The following is an 18325-nucleotide window of genomic DNA, read 5'->3' as shown; positions in this document are numbered from 1 at the left end:
TTGAAAATCAACCAAAACTTGAAACCCTAGGCCTATAAGTACTGTCTATTTTTTTGTTGAATCCTGGGTTAAATTTAAACAATAGTTGTTGGTGACTTTTCACACAGTAGACTAAGCATCAAGTCAGGCTATAGCAAATGCTATGTAGGCCTAAATAGTATAATAGATAAATATGATTATATTGATAGGGTAAACTTATTCTCTTTTCGACATCCGCACAGAATCATAGTTTTTATTCATCAAAATCCATCTGAAGCTAGAGACTTTCGGGATTTTGCATGGGCTGCATCTCAATCCACCACATCCGCCAATGTTGGACTTCGCATCTGTGGTGGAAGGCGGCTGAGGTAAAGCGTTGTTTGTCAGACCAAGGGGCCGTATCCACAAAGTGTCCCAGAGTGGAAAATTGGTCGTAAGTGCTGAGAGTATAGATATTTTTCTCCTACTCTTATGGGTAGATATAAAAGCTATGCATGAAACCTCTTTAGACACAAGAGTCCCACTTACTTGAAAAACTTTTATTAGACCTCAGGAGCTGTCCTAACCCGCTGACAGTTACCAGCAGGTGTCTTCATAATAGAAAAAGGAAGCAAGTCAGAGGCTCCTGCGCCATAGTCAGAAAATTGCTTTGGAGTTGCAAATAGTGCGGGTAGCCATTTGATTACCTGTTCAGGAGTCTTATGGCTTGGGGGTAAAAACTGTTGAGAAGCCTTTTTGTCCTAGACTTGGCACTCCGGTACCACTTGCCATGCGGTAGTAGAGAGAACAGTCTATGACTGGGGTGGCTGGGGTCTTTGACAATTTTTAGGGCCTTCCTCTGACACCGCCTGGTGTAGAGGTCCTGGATGTCAGGCAGCTTAGCCCCAGTGATGTACTGGGCCGTACGCACTACCCTCTGTAGTGCCTTGTGGTCAGAGGCCAAGCAATTGCCGTACCAGGCAGTGATGCAACCAGTCAGGACGCTCTCGATGTTGCAGCTGTAGAACCTTTTGAGGATCTCAGGACCCATGCCAAATCTTTTTAGTTTCCTAAGGGGGAGTAGGCTTTGTTGTGCCCTCTTCACGACTGTCTTGCTGTGTTTGGACCATTCTAGTTCGTTGTTGATGTGGACACCAAGGAACTTGAAGCTCTCAACCTGCTCCACTACAGCCCCGTCGATGAGAATGGGGGCGTGCTCGGTCCTCCTTTTCCTGTAGTCCACAATCATCTCCTTAGTCTTGGTTACGTTGAGGAATAGGGTGTTATTCTGGCACCACCCGGCCAGGTCTCTGACCTCCTCCCTATAGGCTGTCTCGTCATTGTCGGTGATCAGGCCTACCACTGTTGTGTCGTCTGCAAACTTATTGATTGTGTTGGAGTTGTGCCTGACCATGCAGTCGTGGGTGAACAGGGAGTACATGAGGGGACTGAGCATGCACCCCTGGGGAGCTCCAGTGTTGAGGATCAGCGTGGCAGATGTGTTGCTACCTACCCTCACCACCTGGGGGCGGCCCGTCAGGAAGTCCAGGATCCAGTTGCAGAGGGAGGTGTTTAGTCCCAGGATCCTTAGCTTAGTGATGAGCTTTGAGGGTACTGTGGTGTTGAACGCTGAGCTGTAGTCAATGAATAGCATTCTCACATAAGTGTTCCTTTTGTCCAGGTGGGAAAGGGCAGTGTGGAGTGCAATAGAGATTGCATCATCTGTGGATCTGTTTGGGCGGTATGCAAATTGGAGTGGGTCTATGGTTTCTGGGATAATGGTGTTGATGTGAGCCATTACCAACCTTTCAAAGCACTTCATGGCTACGGACATGAGTGCTACGGGTCTGTAGTCATTTAGGCAGGTTGCCTTTGTGTTCTTGGGCACAGGAACTATGGTGGTCTGCTTGAAACATGTTGGTATTACAGACTCAATCAGGGACATGTTGAAAATGTCAGTGAAGACACCTGCCAGTTAAGACACCTGTCAGTTGGTCAGCACATGCCCGGAGCACACGTCCTGGTAATCCATCTGGCCCCGCAGCCTTGTGTATGTTGACCTGTTTAAAGGTCTTACTCACGTCGGCTACAGAGAGCGTGATCACACAGTCGTCTGGAACACCTGATGCTCTCAAGCATGCCTCAGTGTTGCTTGCCTCGAAGCGAGCATAGAAGTGATTTAGCTCGTCTGGTAGGCTCGTGTCACTGGGCAGCTCGCGGCTGTGCTTCCCTTTGTAGTCTGTAATAGTTTGCAAGCCCTGCCACATAAGACGAGCATCGGAGCCGGTGTAGTATGATTCAAACTTAGCCCTGTATTGACGCTTTGCCTGTTTGATGGGTCGTCAGAGGGCATAGCAGGATTTCTTGTAAGCTTCCGGGTTAGAGTCCCGCACCTTGAAAGCGGCAGGTCTACCCTTTAGCTCAGTGTGAATGTTGCCTGTAATCCATGGCTTCTGGTTGGGGTATGTACGTACAGTCACTGTGGGGACGACGTCCTCGATGCACTTATTGATAAAGCCAGTGACTGATGTGGTGTAGTCCTCAATGCCATCGGAAGAATCCCGGAACATGTTCCAGTCTGTGATGGCAAAACAGTCCTGTAGTTTAGCATCTGCTTCATCTGACCACTTTTTTATAGGCCGAGTCACTGGTGCTTCTTGCTTTAATTTTTGTTTGTAAGCAGGAATCAGGAGGATAGAGTTGTGGTCGGATTTACCAAATGGAGAGCGAGGGAGAGCTTTGTACGCGTCTCTGTGTGTGGAGTACAGGTGATCTAGAATTTTTTTCCCTCTGGTTGCACATTTAACATGTTGATGAGTTAGAACTGATTTAAGTTTCCCTGCATTAAAGTCTCCGGCCACTAGGAGCGCCGCCTCTGGGTGAGTGGTTTCCTGTTTGCTTATTTCCTTATACAATTGCAACATTTGATGTACAGTCACATTCACCGTGGTTGTCTGAAGCGTGCTAAAGAGTTCACAGCTGGCAATAACTCATTGCGATTGGTTAATGAGCGTAATCACTCTCTTTCCTTTCTGGTACCTCAAATTGTTGTGATTACCAGCTGAGATAAACTTTTATGAGTTGATTTTACTCCTGGAACAGAGTTTGTCTGAGCAGTATCTTAACATCATCCTAAAACCTACTCTGAGATTTTTTTTGCCTTAAAACAGGTTTTAATAGGATTTCTAGGACCTTTTCTGAGACACTGCGGATACAGCCCCTGGAGTAATCCCGAAAACCGTCCCATTTGGACTTTACCCGTCCGTAAAGTCCAAATGGTTTGAGCTACAAACTAATATGACCCTACTATGGAAAGCTGAGACTCTCACGAACACTGACATGCAAATATTGGCACAATGACTTGAATGGGATTTGTGACACAAATACAAAAATTTGAAAGGTTTATAGCAACAATGTACCTATCTAGTTTTAATGTTAAGATCCCTCAATTACAGTGCATTCAGAAAGTATTCAGACCCCTTGACTTTTTCCACATTTTGTTACGTTACAGGATTCAGCTTTTTCAGCCAAACCCGTTGGTGACAGGTGTATAAAATCAGGCACACCGCCATGCAATCTCCATAGACAAACATTGGCAGTAGAATGGCCTTACTGAAGAGCTCAGTGACTTTCAACATGGCACCGTCATACAGTATATTGGGGGAAACCATCATTTGTTAACATACCTTTAATCTTCTGAGTAGACACCGCTGCTGAGCCACCTGAAGTTGCAGACTTGGTTGTGAACCTCTTGTTAAATTCATCAGAGAATGCCTGAAAATAAAATCTAAAGCCTTTAAAAATACTAAACAGAAAATCATAAATCAATCTGCTAGAACCAACTCGATCCTCCTCCCTAGACAACGCTTACCAATATATCCTGGCTATCAATGTTATTCAATCCTGGTCCTGAGGACGCACAGGGGTTTGTTCTTACCCAGCACTAGCACACCTGATGCAATTACTCTTTGTGTGTCAGGTGTGCTAATGCTTGGCTAGGACTTCCTAATCAGTTATAATCAGTGATTAATGTCCACCCCCTGTAGAAAGTGAATTAGCATAATATCTCCCAGAGGGACCGACACTGTTTAAGCTAGAGATAATGTATATCCGCATCTGAGGTGGAAGGTTGCAGAGCTACAGCGGTGTTTGTCAGACCAGGAGATATCCCGAAAACGAGTCTTCCAACAAAAACATGTCTATGGAAAAATGAGACTCTCATGAACATGATGGCGTTATCAGTTCTGCGGTATGACCCCCACAAGTGTCACAGGACCCGTCTGAAGGTAACCCGGTACCGAGCCGAAAAATGAATGGTAGTGAATAGGGCATTTCCACTGTAAAAAATATATAATAATTTTCCTGAGCTTTCTTATATCTATCAGATATGACAGACACATCAAAACATACTCCCTTCTGATTTAGACTGAACAAAACTATAAACACAACATGTAAAGTGTTGGTCCCATGTTTCATGAGCTGAAATAAAAAATCCCCAAAATTTTCCATACGTACAAAAAGCTTATTTCTCTCAAATGTTGTGCACAAATGTCACGACTTCCGCTGAAGTCAGCTCCTCTCCTTGTTTGGGCGGCGTTCGGCGATCGACGTCACCAGCTTTCTAGCCATCGCTGCTCCATTTTTCATATTTCCATTTGTTTTGTCTTGTTCCATACACACCTGGTTTTCATTCCCTAATCACACTGCATGTATTTAGTCCTCTGTTCCCCTCCATGTCTTTGTGTGAAATTGTTGTATGTTATGTGGGAATTTACCATGCGCCTGTATTTTTATTCATGTTCCATGTTTTGGCACGTTTAGTGTATTCTGTGCTGTTGTTTGTTGGAACGGAATAGAGCTCGCCTGTTACCACACGCTACTCTCCTGCACCTGACTTCGCCTCCCTTACACACCCATAACAGAATTTCACACCACCCATGGAGTCAGCAGGAGCAGGGACCCCGGTTAGAGGAGTCGAGGAGCGCGTCCAGGAACATTCGGCTATGTTACATCATCTTGGTGCCATAATGGATCGCGTTGGCCAGACTATGGACCGCTGGGAGAGACAGGAGGTCTCTCCAGTGCCTCGACCAGTGCAACCGGGGTCACCTCTACCCGTCCCGTCCGGAGCCAGTCCCAGTGGGATGCGTCTCTCCCTTCCCAGGGAGTATGATGGGACGGCAGCACAGTGCCAGGGATTCCTGTTACAACTGGACCACTACCTGGCCACTGTGCACCCAGCTCCCTCAGGAAGGGAGAGAGTGTCTGCCCTCATCTCATGTCTCTTGGGGAGAGCTCTGGAGTGGGCAAACGCCGTGTGGGGAGAAGGAGACGCGGCGTTGGACCACTTCGAGGAGTTCACCCGTAGCTTCCGGGCTGTCTTCGACCATCCACCTGAAGGGTAGAGCGGCGGGGGAATGGCTCTTCCATTTGAGGCAGGGGACGAGGAGCGCCCAGGAATTCCGGACCTTGGCTGCCGGAGCAGGCTGGAACGACAGGGCCCTCATCGTCCACTATCGGTGCAGCCTGCGAGGGGGCTCTGTCGGTGCCATCTTCCAGCATCCCAGAGGGGGCTCTGTCGGTGCCATCTTCCAGCATCCCCGCTCCGGTGCCCATGGAGTTAGGAGGGGCTGCGCGTAGGGAGGCTGGAGAAGGGGCCATCACATGCACCATCTGTGGCCGCAGAGGGCACACTGCCGGTCGGTGCCGTGTCGGTCCCTCTGGGAGTCGAGGCGAAAGGCAGGGCACTCTGGCATCACCCCAGGTGAGTCTGCACCACACTCATCCAGAGTCCTCTGTTGACCACCTGTTTGTACCTGTTTGTTTCCCTGAGTTTTCCCCGCATTCCCAGCATAAGGCATTTGTCGATTCAGGCGCAGCTGGAAGTTTTATAGACAGAGCGTTAGCCCTTAGTTTAGGTATCCCCATTATTCCTGTAGTTAGACCTTTTCTGGTTCACGCTCTGGATAGTCGACCATTAGGGTCTGGGCCAATCATGGAGGCCACCATCTCCATGTCCATGGAGACGCAGGGGGTCACGAGGAGAAGATCAGTCTCTTCCTCATTGACTGTCCTGCATTTCCTGTGGTACTATGCCTTCCCTGGTTGGCTAATCATAACCCCACTATTTCCTGGCAACAGAGGGCTCTCACGCGATGGTCGGGAGAGTGCTCGGGGAGGTGTGTAGGAGTTTCCGTTGGTGCTACCACGGTGGAAAGTCCAGACCAGGTATCCACCGTGCGCAACCCCACAGAATATGCCGATTTGGCTCTCGCCTTCTGTAAAAAGAAAGCGACTCAATTACCACCTCATCAACGGGGGGATGGTGCGATAAATCTCCTGGCAGACGCTGCGCTTCCCAGGAGTCACGTGTATCCCCTGTCGCAAGCGGAGAAGGTGACTATGGAGACATATGTCTCTGAATCCCTGGTCAGGGGTACATTCGGTCCTCCACTTCACCCGCCTCCTCTAGTTTCTTTTTTGTGAAGAAGAAGTATGGAGGTCTATGCCCGTGCATTGACTATAGAGGTCTCAATCAAATCACGGTGAGGTATAGTTACCCACTACCTCTTATCTCCACGGCGATTGAGTCAATGCATGGGGCGCACTTCTTCACGAAAACTGGATCTCAGGAGTGCGTATAACCTGGTGCATATCCGGGAGGGAGACGAGTGGAAGACAGCGTTTAGTACCACCTCAGGGCATTATGAGTACCTCGTCATGCCATACGGGTTGATGAATGCTCCATCAGTTTTCCAATCCTTTGTAGACGAGATTTTCAGGGACCTGCACGGGCAGGGTGTAGTGGTGTATATCGATGACATTCTGATATACTCCACTACACGTGCTGAGCATGTGTCCTTGGTGCGCAGGGTACTTGGACGACTGTTGGAGCATGACCTGTACGTCAAGGCAGAGAAATGCTTGTTCTTTCAGCAGGCCATCTCCTTCCTAGGGTATCGCATTTCCACATCAGGGGTGGTGATGGAGAGTGACCGCATTGCAGCCGTGCGTAATTGGCCGACTCCCACCACGGTAAAGGAGGTGCAGCAATTTTTAGGGTTTGCCAATTACTACCGGAGATTTATCCGGGGTTTTGGCCAGGTGGCTGCTCCCATTACCTCACTACTGAAGGGGGGTCCAGTAAGGTTGCAGTGGTCAGCTGAAGCGGACAGGGCTTTTGGGAGGCTGAGAGCTCTGTTTACTTCGGCTCCCGTGCTGGCCCATCCTGATCCCTTTTTGGCGTTCATAGTGGAGGTGGACGCGTCCGAGGCTGGGATTGGAGCTGTGCTCTCACAGCGCTCGGGTATTCCACCGAAACTCTGCTCCTGTGCTGTCTTCTCGAAGAAGCTCAGCCCAGCGGAGCGTAACTATGATGTGGGGGACCGGGAGTTGTTAGCTGTGGTTAAAGCGTTGAAGGCGTGGAGACATTGGCTTGATGGGGCTAAACACCCTGGACTGACCACCGCAACCTGGAGTACACCCGGGCAGCAAGGAGACTGAATCCTCGTCAGGCAAGGTGGGCCATGTTCTTTACCCGTTTTATGTTTACCCTGTCCTACAGACCAGGTTCCCAGAATATGAAGGCAGATGCACTGTCCTGGCTGTATGACACAGAGGAGCGGCCCATGGATCAGACTCCCATACTCCCGGCCTCTTGCCTGGTAGCGCCGGTCATGTGGGAGCTGGATGCGGACATTGAGCAGGCGTTGCGTACAGAACCCGCTCCCCTTCAGTGTCCCGTCGGGCGTATGTATGTTCCGTCTGCTGTCCGTGACCAGTTGATCTCTTGGGCCCACACGTCACCCTCCTCTGGTCATCCGGGGATCGGTCAGATGGTGCGCTGTCTGACTGGGAAGTACTGGTGGCCCACCTTGGCTAAGGACGTGACGGTTTATGTTTCCTCCTGCTCGGTGTGTGCCCAGTGTAAGGCTCCGAGACACCTGCCCAGAGGTAAGTTACACCCCTTACCCGTTCCACAACGACCTTGGTCACACCTGTCGGTGGATTTTTTAACAGATCTTCCTCTTTCACAGGGAAACACTACGATCCTGGTCGTTGTGGATCGTTTCTCTAAGTCCTGTCGTCTCCTCGCTCTTCCTATGGCCCTACAGACTGCGGAAGCCCTGTTTACTCACGTCTTCTGGCACTACGGGGTTCCTGAGGATATAGTGTCTGATCGGGGTCCCCAGTTCACGTTGAGAGTCTGGAAGCCGTTCATGGAGCATCTGGGGGTCCCGATCAGCCTTGCCTCGGGTTTTCACCCCAAGAGTAACGGGCAGGTAGAGAGAGTCAACCAGGATGTGGGCAGGTTTCTGCGGTCCTATTGCCAGGACCGGCCGGGGGAGTGGGCGGCATTCATGACCTGGGCCGAGATGGGGCATAACTCGCTTCGCCACTCCTCCACTAACCTATCCCCCTTTCAGTGCGTATTGGGGTACCAGCCGGTTCTGGCGCCGTGGCATCAGGGTCAGACCGAGGCTCCTGCGGTGGACGACTGGTTCCGGCGCGCGGAGGAGACATGGGAGGCTGCCCATGGTCACCTTCAGCGAGCCGCGCTTCGCCAAAAGACCAGCGTGGACCATCACCTCAGTGAGACCGGGTCTGGCTGCCGGAAGCTGGGTCCGCGGTTTGTGGGGCCATTCAAAGTCCTGAGGAGGGTGAACGAGGTGTGTTACAGATTACAGCTTCCCTCTGACTACCATATTAACCCCTTGTTCCATGTGTCTCTCCTCAGGCTAGTGGTGGCTGGTCCGCTCCAGGAATCTGAGGTGCGGGAGGATCCTCCGCCCCCTCTGGACATCGAGGGGGCCCCGGCGTACTCCGTTCGTTCCATCCTGAATTCGAGACGTCAGGCAGGGGGCCTTCAGTATCTCGTGGAGTGGGAATGGTACGGTCCGGAGGAGAGGTGCTGGGTCCCGGTTGCAGATGTGTTGGACCCCGAACTGCTGAGGGTGTTTCACCGAGGCCGGTGTCGGCGCGCCGCTGGAGCCGCACGTCAAGGGGGGGTACTGTCACGACTTCCGCCGAAGTCGGCTCCTCTCCTTGTTCGGGCGGCGTTCAGTGATCGACATCACCGGGTTTCTAGGCATCGCTGCTCCATTTTTCATATTTCCATTTGTTTTGTCTTGTTCCATACACACCTGGTTTTCATTCCCTAATCACACTGCATGGATTTAGTCCTCTGTTCCCCTCTATGTCTTTGTGTGAAATTGTTGTATGTTATGTGGGAATTTACCATGCGCCTGAATTTTTAATTAATGTTCCGTGTTTTGGCACGTTTAGTGTATTCTGTGCTGTCGTTTGTTGGAACGTAATAAAGCGCGCCTGTTACCACAAGCTACTCTCGCCTCCCTTACACACCCAGAACAACACATTTGTTTACATCCCTGTTAGTGAGCATTTCTCCTTTGCCAATATAATCAATCTACCTGACAGGTGTGCAGGGTTGGGGAGTAACGGATTACATGTAAAAAGGTAACTGAAATCCATTACGTTACCAGCAAACATAAACATATTATAATCAGATTACCGATACTTTTGAAAAACTAGATGATTACTTCGAGGATTACTTTTAATCAGAAAGGATGTTTGTGAAAAAATCTTTAACTTTCTCTGTTTTCTCAATGACATTCAAATCAGCATTGAAAAAAGGTGCAAGTTTAAGTTTGTTCCACCTGAGCGAGTCTGACCACAAGCCAGTCTGACCACTATGATGACACATGAAATGTGTTTGATGGGTTGCGGGAAAAGAGCAGGAATAGGCTTTTGTAGGCTACAGTCCAAGCTATGTATTCCAATGGTGCTACTGCTGTCGGCATCCAAAGATGATCCAACTTGAATAAACGCTTGGAGGTAAGGATGACAGTAGTGGTGTAGTCAACGGGGAAATGGATATCACTTATTATTGATATCTACAGTTGAAGTCGGAAGTTTACATACACTTAGTTTGGAGTCATTAAAACTCGTTTTTCAACCACTCCACATATTTCTTGTTAACAAACTATAGTTTTGGCAAGTCGGTGAGGACATCTACTTTGTGCATGACACAAGTAATTTTTACAACAATTGTTTACAGACAGATTATTTAACTTATAATTCACTGTATCACAATTCCAGTGGGTCAGAAGTTTACATGCACTAAGTTGACTGTGCCTTTAAACAGCTTGGAAAATTAGAGAATATGAGTCAATTGGAGGTGTACTTGTGAATGTATTTCAAGGCCTACCTTTAAACTCAGTGCTTTTTTGCTTGACATCATGGGAAAATCAAAAGAAATCAGCCAAGACCTCAGAAAAAAATTGTAGACCTCCACAAATCTGGTTCATCCTTGGGAGCAATTTCCAAATGCCTGAAGGTACCACGTTCATCTGTACGAACAATAGTACGCAAGTATAAACACCATGGGACCACACAGCCGTCATGCCGCTCAGGAAGGAGACACCTTCTGTCTCTTAGAGATGAACATACCTTGGTGCGAAAAGTGCAAATCAATCCCAGAACAACAGCAAAGGACCTTGTGAAGATGCTAGAGGAAACAGGTACAAAAGTATCTATATCCACGGTAAAACGAGTCCTATATCGACATAACCTGAAAAGCCGCTCAGCAAGGAAGAAGCCACTGCTCCAAACCGCCATAAAAAAGCCGGACTACGGTTTGCAACTGCACATGGGGACAAAGATCATACTTTTTGGAGAAATGTCTCTGATGAAACAAAAATAGAACTGTTTGGCCATAATGACCGTCGTTATGTTTGGAGGAAAAAGGGGGAGGCTTGCAAGCCACAGAACACCATCCCAACCGTGAAGCACGGGGGTGGCAACATCATGTTGTGGGGGTGCTTTGCTGCAGGAGGGACTGTTGCACTTCACAAAATAGATGGCATCATGACGAAGGAAAATTATGTGGATATATTGAAGCAACATCTCAAGACATCAGTCAGGAAGTTAAAGCTTGGTCGCAAATGGGTCTTCCAAATGGACAATGACACCAAGCATACTTCCAAAGTTGTGGAAAAATGGCTTAAGGACAACAAAGTCAAGGTATTGGAGTGGCCATCACAAAGCCCTGACCTCAATCCTATAGAAAATTTGTGGGCAGAACTGAAAAAGTGTGTGCGGGCAAGGAGGCCTACAAACCTGACTCAGTTACACCAGCTCTGTCAGGAGGAATGGGCCAAAATTCACCCAACTTATTGTGGGAAGCTTGTGGAAGGCTACCTGAAACATTTCACCCAAGTTTAACAATTTAAAGGCAATGCTACCAAATACTAATTGAGTGTATGTAAACGTCTGACCCACTGGGAATGTGATGAAAGAAATAAAAGCTGAAATAATCATTCTCTCTACTATTACTCTGACATTTCACATTCTTAAAATAAAGTGGTGATCCTCACTGACCTAAGACAGGGCAATTTTTATTAGGATTAAATGTCAGGAATTGTGAACAACTGAGTTTAAATGTATTTGGCTAAGGTGTATGTAAACTCCTGACTTCAACTGTACATAGCACATTGATTTGAATCACACTGCTGCTCTCTCATTTAGCTATTTGCGCCTTACGGATTGTGGTTGTTGTGGATGGCTGTTCACAAATCTAAATGCGTATTAGAACCCAATAATGGTTGAATTCAAGGAGTTTAAGCTGCCTATCAATCATTGTTTTTGAAACCAGTGGACAGACAGTGAAAAATGCGCTCTTGCAACAGCTGCGTAATGCGGATCTAAGCCTATGGAATAAAAGCGGGGCTTTTATTGCTCATTTTAATTCATAGGCCTAATGGACACATGCTCAAACGTGCACACTTTTGATAGACTTAAAGGGGAAATCTGTAGTTGCTACATACATTTTTTTTACTTATAAATGATATATACAGTACCAGTCAAAAGTTTGGACACACCTACTCATTCAAGGGTTTTTCTTTATTTTTACTATTTTCTACATTGTAGAATAATAGTGAAGACATCAAAACTATGAAATAACACATAATGAATCATGTAGTAACCAAAAAAGCTTTAAACAAATCAAAATATATTTTAGATTTTAGATTCTTCAAAGTAGCCACCCTTTTGCCTTGAGGACACCTTTGCACACTCTTGGCAAAGCATGCCATTCCATGAGTGCAGCATTTATTTTTCAACTCGAATCAATGAGCCCAATCAGTAGGACTGGCTAATAAGTCCTTAGTTTTGGGGTCATGCTCAGGTTAAACAATTTGGCTAAACTATACCTCCATATTTCCAAGTCCTATTCTTGAAGATCAAGGGGTATAACATTTATTGGAATGACTGGAATTCTGATGGACTTTAGTTTTTAATGTAAAGATATAATTGAATCGTATTATTATATGTAGTAGAACATGATGGGTTAGAAGAAGCCTACATAACCAACCCATAAAGTAAAATTTAACATCCATATAAGGCCAGCTATGTAAACTTTAACATTGATTTATCCTGCAATGGATGTCGTTCAATTGGTAACATACATTTTTGTCTTCTTCTAATGCTTCTTAAGTGGAAAGTAATCTAAAAGTAACGGAATGTAATCAGAATACGTTACTGAGTTTGTGTAATCCCAAAATTACATTACTGATTACAATTTCAGACTGGTAACTTGTAACTATAACGGATAACATTTAGAAAGTACCCTGCTGTCACGTCCTGACCAGTAGAGGGTGTAGTCGGGTCAGGACGTGGCAGAAGAGAAGTGTGTAGGTTGGTTTGTTTCGTTTATTTTGGCCGTGTGGCTTCCAATCAGGCACAGCTGTAGAGGGTTATTGCAATTTTCTGATTGGGAGTCACACATAAGTAGCCTACTTTTCCTTTGGGGTTTGTGGGTAATTGTTCTTGTTACTGTGTTAAACGTGACAGGACTGTTTTGGTTGTCTGTTTATTGTTTTGTATTGTATAGTGTCCGTTGGATCATTAAATATATGACGAACACTAACTCCACTGCATTTTGGTCCACTCTCTTTAAAGACAGCCGTTACAGAATTACCCACCAAACCAGGACCAAGCAGCGGAGGAGGAAGGAGCAACAGGAGAACAGCTTGATGGACTCATGGACATGGGAACAGATACTGGACGGAGAGGGACCATGGACTCAGGCTGGGGAGTATCGCCTCCCGCAGTGGGAGATTGAAGTGGCGAGAGAGGAGAGGCGATATTATGAGGAGAGAGAGTGCAACAAGCACGAGAGGCAGCCCCAATAATATTTTTTTGGGGGGGCACACGGGACAGTCAGCGGAGCCGAGGTCGGAACCAGAGCCAGTCGGGTTGACATTGGAGGTGAGCGAGGGGTACGAGGCAGAGACTGTGAAGGAGTTAATGGGGAGATTAAAGGAGAGAGAGATGAGAGAGCTGCAGGTTTGGTGCATAAGGCACGGCATTCGCCCTACGGAGCGTGTCGTTGAAATGATGTCACCTGAGGCAGCTCTCCATACTCGTCCTGAGGTGCGTGCTGGTTGTCTGGTGAAGACTGTGCCTGCGCCCAGAAACAGGCCTCCTGCATGTCTTCCCAGCCCTGCACGGCCTGTGCCTACGCCCAGAACCAGGCCTCCTGCATGTCTTCCCATCCTGGTCAAGCCCGTGCCTCCTCCACGGACCAGTCCTCCAGTGGGTCTCCCTATCCTGGTCAAGCCCGTGCCTCCTTCTCGGACCAGTCATCCAGTGGGTCTCCCCATCCTGGTTCGTCCTGTGCCTCCTCCAAGGACCAGTCCTCCGGTGGATCCCTCCACCCTGGTCTTTCCTGTGCCGCCTCCTCAGACCAGGCCTCCTTCATGTCTCCCCAGCCTGGTGAATCCTGAGCCGGATCTGCCAGAGTGGCCCGCCGTGCCGGATCTGCCAGAGTGGCCCGCCTGTCCTCCGGCGCAGCCAGAGTGGCCCGCCTGTCCTCCGGCGCAGCCAGAGTGGCCCGCCTGTCCTCCAGCGCAGCCAGAGTGGCCCGCCTGTCCTCCAGCGCAGCCAGAGTGGCCCGCCTGTCCTCCAGCGCAGCCAGAGTGGCCCGCCTGTCCTCCAGCGCAGCCAGAGTGGCCCGCCTGTCCTCCGGCGCAGCCAGAGTGGCCCACCTGTCCTCCGGCGCAGCCAGAGTCGCCCGCCAGCCGGGCGCAACCAGAGTCGCCCGCCAGCCGGGCGCAACCAGGGTTGGCCACCAGTCCTCCGGTGCGGCCAGGGGCGCAACCTAAGTGGGCGACGCCAAGGGTGCAGCGGAGGCCACGTCCCGCACCTGATCCACCTCCAGGTTAGGTGCGTTGGGGAGGGGGGGTGTAGCACAGTGCCGTCATTGACGGCAGCCACCCTCCCTTCCCTCCCTTATTGTTTAAGGGGGGAGAAAAAAAATTGGGGGGATTTTTTGTTGTTTCGGTGTAGGTGCATTCGGGGTTTGCACCTTTGAGGGGGGGGGTACTGTCACGTCCTGACCAGTAGAGGGTGTAGTTGGGTCAGGACGTGGCAGAAGAGAAGTGTGTAGGTTGGTTTGTTTCGTTTATTTTGGCCGTGTGGCTTCCAATCAGGCACAGCTGTAGAGGGTTATTGCTGATTGGGAGTCACACATAAGTAGCCTACTTTTCCTTTGGGGTTTGTGGGTAATTGTTCTTGTTACTGTGTTAAACGTGACAGGACTGTTTTGGTTGTCTGTTTATTGTTTTGTATTGTATAGTGTCCGTTTGATCATTAAATATATGACGAACACTAACTCCGCTGCATTTTGGTCCACTCTCTCTAAAGACAGCCGTTACACCTGCAAGTGTGGCATATCAAGAAGCTGATTAAACAGCATGATCATTACACAGGTGCATCTTATGCTTGGGACAATAAAAGGCCAATTTAAATTGTGCAGTTTTGTCACACAGCACAAAGCCACATGTCTCACGTTTTGAGGGAGCATGCAATTGGCATGCTGACTGCAGGAATGTCCACCAGAGCTGTTGCCAGAGAATACAATGTTAATTTCTCTACCATAAACTACCTCCAATGTCGTTTTAGAGAATTTGGCAGGACGTCCAACCGGCCTCACAACCGCAGACCACTTGTAACCACGCTAGCCCAGGACCTCTACATGTGGGGTCGTCTGGGATGCTGAGGAGTGTTTCTGTCTGTAATAAAGCCCTTTTGTGGGGAAAAACTCATTCTGATTGGCTGGGCCTGACTCCCCAGTGGATGGGCCTGGCTGCCAAGTGGGTGGGCCTATGCCCTCCTAAGCCCACATATGGCTGCACCCCTGCCCAGTCATCTGAAATCCATCGACTAGGGCATGATGAATTTATTTAAATTGACTGATTTCATTATATGAACTGTAACTCAGTAAAATCTTTGAAATTGTTGCGTGTTGCGTTTATATTTTCGTTCAGCATATTTTTCCATTTACTAATCTGTTATTTCTATGGGCTAATAGCAGCAAGGCCAAATTCAATGTTTCATAAAATTATTGTTTTATATTTTTTTATACTAGAAGGGTCCTAAAATTCTAAATCAAATAGCTAAATGATCCTTGGTATGACGGTGACCATTTTAAAACAATTCCACATGTTCGCTTAGAAACCCAGCCCTGGGCCCTTAGACTCTAGGCAGATATTTAGTCTAAGGCATTAAAAGCTTATTTTGACAGTATTGCATGTTTTTCCGCTTTCCATACCTGGATAGTATCTGGATCACCTGGGTGGAGGATAATCACAACCTCCTTCAAGTGTTTGTGCTTCTTCTTACTGCTGAACTTGAGGACTTGATCCAGCATAAGTGAAGCCACCAGATCCTTGGGGAAGCATAGGTTTCCTGTACCGATGGCAGGGAAGGTCATCGAGACTAGTCTCTGCTGCTCTGCCTTCCCCAGGCATTCCTCCACAATTCCACTCAACAACTGTGGGATGTCAGGCACAAGATGTTTGTTTTATGTTACCTTTATAAAGAAATTGTAGCAAATGTGTTCTAATTGGTAATTATTGGACCAGGCACTGTAGGTTTTTACGATTTTGTCCACCACTAAGCCATTTAGGACTTCCACGTTTGGCCATACTGTGCTGGAAACAGACTGGGTTCCTTTCAAAATATTGAATTGGACAAATTAAAAAATGTATGATACAAATTGACTGAGACAAGAATAGGCTGTTCAAAATGACCCACTTACCTTGGAAAGGTTATAGCAGCATTTGGCAGTATGTTTTATTTGATCTAAGAAGTCAGTGAGATATGTGGACAGCTTTCTACCTTCTGTGCTGCACCTTTCCCTTGATCCCACTTAGGGGCAATGGTATGAAACACCAGCTTGCTCTTAAGGTTGCAGCCATCTGTGATGATGACTGCTCCTGCAGCAGCACTGCCAGCGGTCCCCTGTTCGTTTATCAGGTCTTGAAGTCGGGGTCCGGCAGCTTTTAGGATGGCATTCGAGACCGCTCCGCTATGAAGTAGCAGGTCTAGACCCACTGTGTTCACAACCACCTGAGTCTGTAACAGACAAATACAAATATGCTATAGATCTTTTAGTTGCACTGCATAGTTAATGTCTGGTTTTAAATGAGCTGTTCAATGACAATTATTAGTGTATGACATTTAAGTGCCCAAAGGGTAATCTCTGATACTGTATATCCTGTTTTTATTGAATCTAAATTGAATGAAGAATGAACTAAGACAACTGAGACAAAAGCCAGGAAAAGGGCACAATAGTGATAGTTTACCGTGGCCTCCTGGATGTTCCCTTTCATCAGGATGATTGTCAACCCCTCTTTGGTCTGCACTCTGTCAGAATCATCCCTGCTCTGAATCCGTCTATGCTGGTTCTGTGTCGAGAAAGTTGGATGATTATGTTGCTGAAGACTTTTTCCTTGGCTCCCAAACCCCTTCTGATCTGTGTCCTCCATAGCCTGGACCGTCTGGTCATCCTTTTCAACCAGATGGACCACACAGCCTGTCTGTCTCAAGACTTCTTCAACACACATGGACTCCTTTTCCTGGAAGAACTTCCTTCCGCCAGGCTTGGAGACTCTCAAGATATCAAAGGATGTTGAGGATATCAAGTTTTGAAATAAGTCCATGCAGTCCTTGACATAAACCCTGATGCCACTAAGGCAAATGTCCTTATCTTTGAAAGACACTTTCACTGTGTCTTTAAACTTATCGTACCAAGCATTTTTGTTGTGTTCCTCGATGAATTTGACAATGGCCTTAGACCTCAAGAGTTTCATCAACTGGAGCATTCTTACATAAGTAGTCATCAAGTTTTTTCCGGACTGAATCAACAGTTTGCTTATAGCCAGATATTACCACTTGTAGACTTGGATTTACACCAGGTGTCCTGATGATGAATTTCTTTGATGGAGTGTTGAAAGCTTTCTCCAAATCAGTGACAAGGTCTTGCCACTCTGACATCTTCAGGACATTAGAGTCTTCAACATCGATGTATTGTGAAATCAAAATGGTATCTAGTTGGTTTTCTGCTTCACTCAGAACCTCCTCTGAGACAGCCAGGAGCTGTACTCCCTTTCTTTCTAGTTCTAGTCCTGCATTAATCCCTTGTGAGGTGAAAAGGGAACTGGTAAGCTGATTCTCAACTCCCTCATTGTTCTTCTGCAGAAACTCAAAGACATAGTTGTCTAATTGCACCCTCCTCCGTTTCATTGCCATCCCTCCTTCCATAAACTTCCTGTTAGCACCCAAAACCTCTTGTGTCAAGCCAAATAAGATTACACTCTGGTTCTGATGATTGTACGTCATTTTCAGCTCTGGAAATTCACCTGCAATTTTGTCCTGTAGGCCGTCTTGCAAAAGTATATGGTAGGTAGAGAGCGGCAGTGGGAACTCCTCTGTTATTCCCGTCTTCTCCCTCTCAATGCTGTTGGCAATCCTGTCCATTATCCCATTTAATGTTTGTTTGAGCCTATCCACATCTTCTTCCAATCCCACCACTTTCACAATACCTCTAGGCTTATCAGAAACTACAACCACTGCTTCCCCTGACATCTCCTTGTGTATTGCACGTTCATAAGCTTCCCATGCGTTGGCCTGGATCTGGAGCTCTAAGGACTTGAATTTAGACAAGGCTTGAATGAAGACAGCCTTGGCAGTGGTCTTCCACTTGTTGATGTGATTGGCTTCGACATCCTTCTGCTGGAGTAGAGAAGGCAGAGGGCTTAACTGGACGGTAGGTTGTTGAAAGTCTACTTTGCAGAAGTGATCAGCCATATTCTTGTGGATGGTCTCTGCAACTCCTTGCTTGTCAGAAAGGTATCTCCAAATGGCCTGGTCAATGTTCTCAGTGAAGGCAGCAGGGAGTTTCAATGTGGGTCTATCTTTGCCATACAGGGCCGTTCCCAGAGATTCATAAAATGGGAAAACTTTCATCTTTTTATGTTGCTGTTTTAGGATTCTGTCAACAGCT

The 18325-nt window shown here is 47.5% G+C and overlaps 1 protein-coding gene across 1 annotated transcript in view; it reads right to left on the bottom strand.

Annotated features, from left to right (window-relative positions):
- Positions 1-18325, bottom strand: part of LOC123723937 (protein mono-ADP-ribosyltransferase PARP14) — a 50461-nt gene that overhangs the window by 11326 nt on the left and 20810 nt on the right. Inside the window, 5 exon segments of the mRNA XM_082969899.1 lie at positions 3645-3732; positions 15590-15835; positions 16132-16395; positions 16626-17115; positions 17117-18323. Coding sequence (XP_082826025.1) covers positions 3645-3732; positions 15590-15835; positions 16132-16395; positions 16626-17115; positions 17117-18323 — 2295 coding nt within the window.

Source organism: Salmo salar, chromosome 26 (assembly GCF_965601325.2).
Source record: "Salmo salar chromosome 26, fSalSal1, whole genome shotgun sequence".
Taxonomy (NCBI): domain Eukaryota; kingdom Metazoa; phylum Chordata; class Actinopteri; order Salmoniformes; family Salmonidae; genus Salmo; species Salmo salar.
This window is presented reverse-complemented; position numbering and strand designations above follow the sequence as displayed.